This window comes from Leguminivora glycinivorella, chromosome 14 (assembly GCF_023078275.1).
Source record: "Leguminivora glycinivorella isolate SPB_JAAS2020 chromosome 14, LegGlyc_1.1, whole genome shotgun sequence".
NCBI lineage: Eukaryota > Metazoa > Arthropoda > Insecta > Lepidoptera > Tortricidae > Leguminivora > Leguminivora glycinivorella.
In genome coordinates this window covers 5,668,031-5,680,527 of record NC_062984.1, presented here as the reverse complement: position 1 = coordinate 5,680,527, position 12,497 = coordinate 5,668,031, and the positions used below count along the sequence as shown (strand labels likewise).

Sequence of the window (12,497 nt, the reverse complement as noted above, 5' to 3'; positions counted from 1 at the left end):
TCCGCGGTCGATTTACGACGGACGTCCGCGTAGTATGTTCCTAGCTTGACGATCGGTCTGGCCTAGCGCGTGGTGTCCCAGCCAAAGAGTATAATAATATACATAGGTCCCGGCACCGGCAGTCGGCACGTCCCGGTTTCAAATGTTTAGTTCTGAGTCATGGATGTTTTCTATGCATAATTATACACCGTGTTTCCGGTATCACTCAAAACCTCAGACACCCCAACTGATTTTTATTTTTTTAAACGTATCTAGAATGTTCATTTTTTAATCTGATGATTATTATTTGTTTAAATTGAATTTTTAATATTCTGTGCAGCTCTACTCGGCTTTTAACTCTACATTCAATAAAATAATTGCTAGCTACCATCATAAGCCTTCAAACTGTTTAATTGTGTACGTTACTGCAACGACACAAGGTTTACCAATAGACAGCTATGGCAATGTAAAGCACTTTAACCTGTCTCACAGTAAACTTCAAATTGGACAGGTGACTCAGTAAGCAAATTTAAACCTAAAATTCAAAATGACAAGGTTGTAATTAGGTACGAGTTCAGTTTGTTATGACCAAGAATCTTATATACAATGGATGTTGCACGCCGAACATTACTTTGAAGCCAGAAAATTTGACCTTGAATTACGTCACGCCGGTCTTGCATCTCTTTCTTTAGGGTGTCCATGATTAAGCATACATTAGGGATATCCCGCGGAATTTGACGTATTACATCTCTCGACACAGGCTTAAAACCTTTGAACCTCCGTTTTGACAATATTCTCAGCTTGATATGATATTGATATGTGTTAAAATGTCAAATATTAATATTAGCGCCATCTATCTGAGCGTACCTACATCAAAGGTGTATCGCCATCTAGCTCACCGTACCTTTTTCTGTATGGTTTTGAGGTAAGTTTTTTTCTTAGACTTTATCTGTCTATACGGAGTTACATAAGTATTTGTCTTTTACTAACTGACACCTGTGTTTATTAAAGCATGCAATGGAATATATATTTTAGTGTTTTGGTCATCACAATAATATTTTGGTAGTAACTACTGGGAAAACTAATCCCAGTAGCTATCAACCCCCGGTGTGGTAATTAACAATGTGGGGAAATCCCAGTAGTTAGGACAGGTAAAAACTTGGTGGTAACTAGTGGGAATAGCCACAAAAATATAAGGGAAGTATTTGTCAATGGGGAAATAATGAAATACTAGGACGTTTTAAAACAGTATCTTTATTTTTAAGCGCCGCCCCAAATCTCAAGGAAGGTGGTTCTCAATTCGTACGTATTTCAATTCTCTTCGCATGTATATATGTATCTCAATTTAATGTTTAGGCCACGATATATCCGTCGTTACTGGACTGATTTTTAAAATTTCTTTCTGTGTCATAATCTTCAGGCTTAAAGTGCAAATCTGCAAATTGTCGAACGCTCTGAAACATTTCCTTTTATCGGTACAATCGACAGCCAACGCTGCCTCCTTCCTTCATCTTTTGGAACACTGAAAAGTTTAATATTATTCATGTTAATTGTAAAGACATAAATTATATAAAGTTGGTATTATTATACTGTGATATGAACTATGAACATAGAAACCGCACCAAGTTGATAGATTTAGCTCCATTCAATAAGAGTAAATACCATGCAAGAAAAAAGATTGGTCACCCTAGTCGTAAAACCACACATAGCATTATTTTTCTTTAAAGGTCATATTTATCGTTCTAAACCTATTCGTGGGAATTTTGATATAATTTGAGACAATGAAACCAATATAATGATAAGAACTAACCAAGATTACAAGCAAAATAGAAGAAAATTTATTGCCAGTGAGGTTTATGAACATTTTGGTAAAATAAGTACTTACTTGTGAAATTTTACGTCGGATTTCGGTTTCCATTTACTTCCACAATGGTTCACTATGCAATACATAGCTCAGAACTTAAGTAAATCGTCGAAAAACGTTTATTTTGCAAAATAAATCTCTGAATCGGTGAATGAATTTTGACAATTCTGACATATCGGGCATATTTTTTTATTATTAGTGTTCCCATAGTACGCAGGAGGTAAATACCGGAGAAATAAGGTTTATGATTGACTTTTTTTTTGTATAATACAAAGAAAAGTAAGTCAATTTGATTGAAGAATGTTTTATACGTTTTTTTTATTAACTTATCTGGTAATACATCACAGTGTTGGAATGAGATAGAACATAGGAGTAAAGGTGAATGAACCTGGCTTCAACTCATTGGTCGGCACGCACTATCCATTGTATATAAGATTCTTGGTTATGACTTATGATAAACTTTAAATTTAAACTGACGCACAACGTCTATTTCGTAGCAGAAAAAAAATCGTCCAAGTAACCAGCCAGTATTAATACCCTTAAATACTGAAAAAGGTATACAACCTCTAACAATATGATATGCACAATGTTGTATTACGAATTTGTAGAATGGGCACGTAAACAATAACTAATAATACAAATTAAAACAAAAAATATTACCCCCATCAAGATATACCTCAATCGATTCTGAACAAACAGTTTTCAGGTTTTTAGTGTTAAGTGAAACACGGTGTATATAAGTATGTTATGTATGTTTATATTATGTATATATTAGAGATGGGCCGAATATGGATTTTGCCGAATACGAATATTCGGCCGAACATTCGGTTCAGCTCTTACCGAACCGAACATTCGGCCGAATATTCGGTTGCGCCATGTTTAGAAAGCGGATGTTTAGATTAGAACCATTAAATGATTGATAATGGTTACATATCTTACTAGAACTATGTAGTTAAGATTTATTGGATTTAACTAAAACTTAGTTAAAACAATTCTGAACTCTTCTCAACTCTTAAACTACGGTTTTTTCCAACTTTGTGTTTATATTTTGACGCATAGGTAATTATCTCTAATATCTCTTTTTAGTCGTTCCTTAGGAAGCCACTAAAATAGGGAGCTTAATATCTAATATCCAATGGAATACGTAAGATCTTCATTAGTTATTTACTTTGTTTATTCGGTAAATATTCGGCAATGCAACCGAATTATTCGGCCGAATACGAACATTGAAAAACTTGCCGAATATGCCGAATACCGAATATTTACCGAATATTCGGCCCATCTCTAGTATATATCGTTGCCTGAGTACCCACGACACAAGCCTTTTACCGTGGGACTCAGTCAATCTGCGTAAGAATGTCCTATCCTATAAAATATTTATTTATTTACTTAAATTACAATAAAAATAATCCACAAAACACCCAAGGCACATACGGCTGCCTGCCCCGCTTACAGCTACCTATTGTCTTCGCCCCACCTCGATGATTTTTATTTCCCATGACATGAATGAACCGTGCTATTCGTTTGTCGAGGTCACGACATTTTTTTACCTGAGACGTGACGTAATACCCTTGAGTTTTTGATACACGCATTCCCAGCGCTATGTTAACTAAGATTTAATTGAAACTTCATTTGCTAACTACATTTTAGCAAAATTGATAGCGCGGTTGTGATTTATGAGTTTATGACTTCAATTGAGCGCGAGTTTTCAAACTAAACAAACTAGCGCATGCGTAATAAAGTTATCTCGAAATCGTGAACTTCGTCGTGAAGGAAAAATGGTCGCACACAAGTGCAGTTTATTTACGCGCTCCGTCGCGAACGCGAGTGATGTAAACCTATTTTTGAAGTTAACCTCACTTTACCTGTGAAAGGTGATTCATTTAATAACAGTGTTTTGGAGCAATGTAAAATTAATTTAGTTCTTGCTGTGAGACAAAACAGTGGAAGTTGCGGCATTGACTTCATAGAATTGCGAAGAAAATGATGTGCGAGATACAAAAATAAATCGATAAGAGAGCGGTCACGATGTCAGACAAATGAAAGATGGATAATTGTTTCGTCGCTTGTGGCTGTGATGATAACGGAGGAGTAACTACAGCAGATTTGGACCGGTATACGGACAAGATAGAAAATGTACTTAACGATGAAAAAGGCAGGAAGTTCTTTAGAAATTTCATGTTTACATCGAGAATGACGGACGGTCGGCGTACACTAGATTTCTGGGAAAATGTCGAGAGGCTACTTAATTACAAAGAAAATACCGAAAGTGGTTCTTATCGTTCTCATTTGACAGCCGTGGACCAGTTGATAGATAAAGCTGAGAGGATAGAGGAACTCGATTTCGCGACTATGGAGAAACTGACGATTGCCCGAGATTCTGAAGACAAAGATCAGATTCATGAGGCACTAAGAATATTGAAAGTAGAAGCCACTAAAGCACTTAGAAGAGAATATAATGCTTTTAGACGTCAATATATTAAGAAATAAATAGTTGAGCACTATTAACAGTGCCTTGCTTTTTGATGCATTTTTAAAATTGGCGCCATCCCTGATACTGTTTTTTTAGCAAGAGTATGGAAGGAATATTCGCTGGATACGTATATTTTAGCCTATGGGATGCTTATTTATTTTAATAAAAGTACAAACATGATGTACATTTTCTAATTTTAAGTAGTTCAGTAAGCACCTATTTAATAAATTACATGTTGCCTTGTCAATTCTGGTATTGCAGTTAGATAATTGACCGGAAAATACATTATTAATTATATTTAAGTGAATTTTAATTACCTCTTTCCTTAACGTAGACATAGTTAAAAAAATTATAATATATTGTTATTATATGGGTCAAAACAATACTGGATCAGTTTTCTACATATAGCCCGTTTATTGAAATGTTAACAAACCAAAAACGATTCTTCTGTACCTACTGCCCAAGGACGAGTTGCCTAGTGCGTACCTGTGAGAGCCACCTTCTCAGCCCATCTTGATTTATGGTTAAGTAAGTAGTAATCAAAAACAAAATACCTAATGTCCTCAGCTATTTAATAGGTTGGAACTTGTAGGTTGAATGGCATGGCATGCCATGTATGATTAAATAACTTTAGTCTCTCACACCGTTTTAGTCACTAGGAAAAAACGGCGAGTTAAAAAATGTAGACCCGAATGTTTACCGGTCCATAGAAAATAGTACAGAAATGCTCTGGTAATTCCGAAAGAGGAATCTTGATATGATGGAAATTGGATGGAAACAATGGTGATTTTATGATACTTTTGTAATTATCCTAATGCATCATACATTACGATACAAGTGCGAAAAAAGGAAGTTCGAAACGAGTGGCAGTAAATTAAAACCTGACCGAAGGGAGTCACTCGTTTCGAACTCTTTTTTTACGCACTTGTATCGTACTATTCTGTCGCACACATGCACGCCAGCCACTCTGCTCATACTATTATTGATAATAAGGGCCAGTTGCATCAACCACATTTGACAGACAAATCGTCACGCAGTAGATGTCTATGGAATTTCCCATACAATAACATTTAACGAACGCTTTAACGGTGCCTAATGACTGTATAATTTTGATTCGTCTTATGCGGCAGGGCTAGCACATAATTGGCGCGACACTATCTCGCCGCGACACTATCTCGCCGCGACATAGATCACACGTCCTTTCTAATTGTATTAATAACATAAGGACGGGTAATCTATCTCGTGGCTACATAATCTCACGCCAATCATGTGCTAGCCCTGCTGGTATGATACAGGTGCAGCTGAAAAGTATTAAATTATTTACAAACGAATACTTATAACTTGTTTATTTTCAATTTATTACCTAACTAAAATGAGATTAAAACACTGCAATACTGCACAGTAAATTACTAACCGTAATAATATTTTAATTATTTAAAATGACACCTACCTTTACCAATGTAATCAAATCAGTAATTTTTCCCCTCACCAGCTCGGAAACACGTGTTTTGTCCTTTAATACCAGCAGGTAAAAACGCATTTTATACACTAGTGGGTAAAGTAATTTGACCTCGAATAAAGTCAAATTAACTGCTTTAAAATTGATAAAAGTAGGTGAATCTAGTAATAAAGATGATTTACCACCTGTGGAACTACTGGAAGCAGTGATAAACGCATCTTTGCGTTGTAGTTTCCTCGCTATAGTGAGGGGAAAAGTTTTGTGTTACACTCGGGTGCAAATGTATTTTACTTCTCGTGTGTTAAAAAACTCGCAAGTTCAGGATTCTATTCTCGAACCACTCGCTTCGCTCGTGGTTCAACTATAGAATCCTTTCACTTGCTCGTTTTTCAATTCCACACTCGGCGTTAAAATACAACTTTGCCCCCTTGTATAACAAATAGCTATTAAAATATTGTAAATGCATAATTTACTGACATCTTAAGACTGACATCAAATTATATAAATTAGTTTTTTCATTTCACTTACTAAAGACATTACACCTGTTTATCTACAAGTTATAACTAATAAAATCTTATCACATTAATAGTAGAGTCCATTTCTCGAATAATTTCGTTTTTTAATACATATATTTCTGTTTAAAATAAATCACTAGGTTCTAGGTTCAAGCTGCCTGCACTTCTAGGAGTTCTAGGTCTTCTTCCACGAGTAATACATCTCCAGTGGTTTGTTTACCTGAAAAAAAAAAGGTTTTTTGCTTATGTTGTAATTATTACATCCTTAGGCAGCGTTCCCATTTAAGCGTCGCGTGTCTCGGGGCGCGCAATGGACGTCTCCGCCACGCCGCCTGAATGTAATTCAAAAAACGTTACATTCAGGCGGCGTGGCGCGGACATCCGTTCCGCACCTCAGGACATGCGTCTCTTAGATGTGGCCGGTCCCTTATTCAGTACAGGAAAAGCGATAGTACAAAAGTATCAACATAATAATAGTTATTTGTTATACAAGGGGGCAAAGTTGTATTTTAACGCCGAGTGTGGAATTGAAAAACGAGCAAGTGAAAGGATTATATAGTTGAACCACGAGCGAAGCGAGTGGTTCGAGAATAGAATCCTGAACTTGCGAGTTTTTTAACACACGAGAAGTAAAATACATTTGCACCCGAGTGTAACACAAAACTTTTCCCCTCACTATAGCGAGGAAACTACAAGCAAAAATTGCGTTTATCACTGCTTCTAGTAGTTCCACAGGTGGTAAATCATCTTTATTACTAGATTCACCTACTTTTATCAATTTTGAAGCAGTTAATTTGACTTTATTCAAGGTCAAATTACTTTACCCACTAGTGGATAAAATGCGTTTTTACCCGCTGGTATTAAAGGACAAAACACGTGTTTCCGAGCTAGTGAGGGGAAAAAATATTTTAGAAACTGGTATTCTTTGATTAGATTGATATTTATGTCATCTCTAATTGATACAGTTGTCAGTTAGAAAATTAGAGGTTCATCTCACCGGATCATATTTTTGTCATCTCTTTATACTCAAGAAAGGTGTGGAAGGACTTTGTGGAGGCTCTATGCACCTATGGGGTGCCCTAGGACAAGCAACAAAAATTTATACTGTTTGAAAATTATGGGTTATATAACCTTCTCCCTTTTTAGGGTTCCGTAGTCAACTAGGAACCCTTATAGTTTCGCCATGTCTGTCTGTCCGTCCGTCCGTCCGTCCGCGGATAATCTCAGTAACCGTTAGCACTAGAAAGCTGAAATTTGGTACCAATATGTATATCAATCACGCTAACAAAGTGCAAAAATAAAAAATGGACAAAAATGTTTCATTAGGGTACCCCCCCTACATGTAAAGTGGGGGCTGATTTTTTTTTCATTCCAACCCCAACGTGTGATATATTGTTGGATAGGTATTTAAAAATGAATAAGGGTTTACTAATATCATTTTTTGATAATATTTATATTTTAGGAAATAATCGCTCCTAAAGGGAAAAAAAGTGCGTCCCCCCCCCTCTAACTTTTGAACCATATTTTTTTTTTTTTTTATTATAAATGGGCTTACTCTTGACCACAGACTAGCCAAAGGCAAAGACGTGGCCTACGATGGAGTGAGCTCGCCCAGAAGATGCCTGTTCACTCTTGATTTGAAGGTTGCCGGGTTAAAAAATATGAAAAAAATCACAAAAGTAGAACTTTATAAAGACTTTCTAGGAAAATTGTTTTGAACTTGATAGGTTTAGTAGTTTTTGAGAAAAATACGGAAAACTACGGAACCCTACACTGAGCGTGGCCCGACACGCTCTTGGCCGGTTTTTAGTTAACGTTTTTCGACGCCGCATCAAACACAAACGCTGTTACTCAGACGCCATGTCACTGAAGTGAGAAATTGAGGTAGAACTTTGTCTATGTACGTAATACAGCGCAGTCTATGTAGGTTTTTGGTATGAGGAGGGGATTAATCCGACTTTGGAATTTGCAAGGAAATGGATAAATTCAATTCAACTCTCTTTATAATTTTAACAATTACCTTCCAAAACTTATCATTAATCTGGCGGAGCGTCTGCGAGCCGGCGAGTGGCACAAACTGCCCGGGTGCTGGAGCCACATAGATGCAGAAGTTGAGCAGCCGGTATGCTTCGGGGAGCTCCGCGTCTAGGTCCAGTGTGAGCCTCATCGCAAGGTACTTGCTCAGGTGGTCAACTGAAAACAACGGAATAAAAAATGTAGTACAAGGTCAGATCGTATTTACGGTAATTAGGGTGTTAAACACAAGCAGTTGTCAAGATTCAGGTACTGGTCTCACCAAAAGCGAGTAAGCGACCAGCATAGATTTTTTTTTTTAATATTATAAATGGGCTTACTCTTGACCACAGACTAGCCAAAGGCAAAGACGTGGCCTACGATGGAGTGAGCTCGCCCAGAAGATGCCTGTAGGCCTAGCACATGATGGCCGCGGGAGTATGTCGCCGCGAGATAGATGCCACGTCTTCTTCTAACTGTATTAATGACATAAGGACGGGTAGTCTATCTCGCGGCGACATACTCCCGCGGCCATCATGTGCTAGGCCTACTGTTCACTCTTGATTTGAAGGTTGCCGGGTTATATGAGCTCGGAAATATAGCCGCCGGCAAGGAATTTCACTCCTTGGCAGTGCGCATAAGAAAAGAAGAAGCAAAGCGCTTCGTGCGGATTTGTGGAATATCCACCAAGTAAGGATGGAGACCGGCCGTGCGTCTAAGAGTCCGATGGTAGAATGGGGACGGTGGAATAAGCTCGTGTAGCTCTTGAGCACACTTCCAAGTGCAAATGAATGAAAGAATGAACAAAAGAAAGCTCCCCTGTAAATAAGAGAGTGATTTATAGTTAACTAGCGACCCGCCCCCGGCTTCGCACGGGTACTATACCTACATGTAAACCTTCCTCTACAATCACTCTATCTATTAAAAAAACCGCATCAAAATCCGTTGCGTAGTTTTAAAGATTTAAGACATAGGGACAGAGAAAGCGACTTTGTTTTATACTATGTAGTGATGCGACCAACTCGCACGTGCTACCCTCGGCGGCGTCACGTCCACAGCGTTCGAGGGAACCCAGTCCTGTTAAACTAGTGTTATTTGACAGACATTCAGATGTACTGTGAGTAATCTCTGATAAAAGAAACAATGTGAATCGGTAAAGAATAAGTAATAAATGTGATTTTGGATGGCTTCATATTCATGCGCGGATCCAGGGGGGGTCATGGGGGTCATGACCCCCCCCTGGAGCCTAAGTTGGCCATACAATTAGACCACGTGACCCCCCCCCTGGGGCCCGGGCCTTTACCACGTGACCCCCCCCCTGGGCACGAAGCTAGATCCGCGCTTGTTCATATCGCGCCACAGGCCATCAAATATACATATGATGTAGATGTAGAAAACATAAAAATACCTCTGTACACAAAGTGCAATAAATTTATACAACCTACCAGAAGCATTTGCAGTAGTTTTGATATATCTGACAGAGCTATCCCGTAGTGCCCTCATGAGCTGGTTGTCTCCGTCATCTCCGTGGGGTGCGGTTTGAAGACCAGCTCGATCTCGTTGGGGTTCAGGGGCTCGCCTTCCCCCTCTGTGTCCATGGAGTTCTCTCCCTCCGTCCTGAAACACCAGATTTGGCTTTTGAGGATTTTTGAAGTGTCAAAACTATCAATTTGTTTCCGACCATATATCTTTGATTATACCTAAATTGGTTTTATTTATGTTGCAACCAGGTGACTCAGCATACAATTTTTATTTTATTTGAATTCTAAAATATAATTTGTCCTAAAGACTTGTTTACAGCAACATTCATCCCCTATATTAAATATATTTCAGCAAGCCAGTTCAAAAACTGTGCAGGCACCACATACAGAAGTTGGAAGTTTATCATTATAATCAGTGGCAAGTGGTTTTAATATGCAAGTGCTAAAAGGTTTCATAAGTAATGTACTAAACATTATGACAGAAACTGTACTTATGTAATTACATTAACATTATGTAATTAACCCGTGGAGCGTCCTATGACGCGTGGTGTCCATAACTAATATATCATTTAGGCGGGAGGGCGCTCCACAGGTTAAATAAGATTCTTCTAAGAGCCCTATAGCATAGAGAGGGATAACAGGATCACATCATCATCAATATTTTGTGATGCTAAAGGTCCTTATGCTGAACAAATCACATAATTATATAAATAAAAATAAGTCTTTTATTCTAATTGCATTATTACAATTTTTTGCATTAATTTTTACTTAATTATGCAGGTGCATTAGCTCTTTTTGGGTGAAGACCTCCATCGATTTCCACATGTCCCTATCTTTGGCAATTTGGATCCAGTTTGGGCCTACTGATTTTTTAACACTTTCGAAACCGGGCTCTACGCGGCGCTACGACATTTTCGCTACATACGGGGAAACCCATGTTATCGGCTACGCTTCTACGACCGGTGTACCCGACAGTCGGGTTCTTGGTAGCGAAAGTGTTAATATCTTTGTCCCATCTTCGGACATAATTAGATAATACATGTTAATACTAAATAATATTGGTTAAATTGAACGATGTAGTATAATGTCAGTTAGAAATAAGACTCACCTGCCATCACTAGATTCACTTTCCTCACTGCGCTCTGAGGTCAGGACCGACTTGGCTCTTTTAGTGATGCTCGTGTTTTTTGAAATGGAGCTAACATTGGAGGGCACCGGTGACGGCGTGCTCCTCACAGAGGGGGGGTTGGACGTCGACTGCCCGGGGGGCGTAGGGTTACCCGTCGACGGCGCAGTGCCGTCTTTAGGGGCCGACGAACTACTCCCGTTCTGAGCGTCCGAAGCACCGTTAGAATTAGACAGACTGCTGTTATCATCCGCACCTGCTTTACGCGACCTCTGAGGCCTGTTTTGAGATTGCAATTTGATCCCCTCTGTTATTGAATTTACTAAAGACGCTTGCGAGTGAGACATGTTCAATTTTGCCAACACTCGCTCTTGATGGGCTTCATATTCATCTCTGCTTGGGTATATCTTCGATATCAATAAATCGAAGTTAGGGTCCGGTCTCAGAGAACGTTTAGAAACTAATTTCTTACGACACGTAGGGCATTCTTTGTTGCCTGATCGCAAAGCGGTCACGATGCAATCAGAGCAGAACCTGTGGAGACATTCTTTAGTCGTCATCGTCTTCTTCAGCATATCCAAACAAATTGGACACATCAATTCGCTGTGCAAGCTTCGCGGGGACACCGCGATTTCGGTAGCGTCCGTTATCACTTCTTGAGGTGTCCGGTGCAACTCGTAAAGGGATAATTCCCATGTTTTGTTCTGTGGTGGCTCTGTTGACGACATTTTTACTCAGAAATATTTGTTTATCCCAATTAAAAACACCAATTACAACTATACAACTTATTTTGACATAACACTTCCTACCGAGCCGCCGCCGCCATGTTTATTTTTTTTTAAATCGTCTGTCACTGACGTAGCAATGAAGAGTAAACATTCAGCCAATTGACTAGTGATTATAATAAGTTAGTATTTTATTGATATATAAAAATAATACTACTTACCAAATTATTCTGTTACGGCAATAAAGTAAATAATCTATATTATAAAATTAATTTTCATATCTTCTGACGAAGTGAGTGTGCTATACATATATTAGGGGCCATTTACACGGTGCGAGAACTCTCATGCCAGTTTTCATTACAACCTGGCAAAAGTGGCAAATAAGAGTAGAAAATAATAGGGGCGCCACCAGGCGCCACCGTCTCACAGCCCACAAGGTGATTACAATGACATCCATAGGGCAATCATGGTCACGCGATAAACGATAACGCCGTGTCTTGCGTGGGCGACCGTCGCGCGACCGTCGCCGTCGCGTCTCATACTTCCATATCGATAAGGTTTGATTTCGTATGCGTCGCATCGCCGTCGCGCAACCATCGCGCGACCGTCGCCCACGCAAGCCACGGCGTAAAACATCGGGCCGTCCCTATCCTATCGCCCTTACAAATAGTGCGATAGGGATGGCCTGAGGCCTGATACTTGCCTCCCAATGCAAGTTCGCGAGTAGTAGTTCGTTTGTGAGTAGAATATTGTAATTGTATGCAATTTCGTGCATTTGGAGTGCAGAGTGATCTGATTCAGTCTGATTCAGATTCTGACTGTCCTTTCCTGTCCCTCGTAGGAGTACCTAAAGTAAAAAGTG

At 39.0% G+C, this 12,497-nt stretch overlaps 1 protein-coding gene across 1 annotated transcript; it reads right to left on the bottom strand.

The window, feature by feature from the left end:
* Positions 1-6,115: 6,115 nt before the first annotated feature.
* On the bottom strand, positions 6,116-11,722 carry LOC125233330 (E3 ubiquitin-protein ligase RING1). The gene is given in 5 exon segments (XM_048139301.1): positions 6,116-6,510; positions 8,311-8,483; positions 9,749-9,823; positions 9,826-9,920; positions 10,893-11,722. Coding segments are annotated over 5 exon segments (1,134 nt in total). The 5' UTR covers positions 11,639-11,722; the 3' UTR covers positions 6,116-6,465.
* Positions 11,723-12,497: the final 775 nt, after the last annotated feature.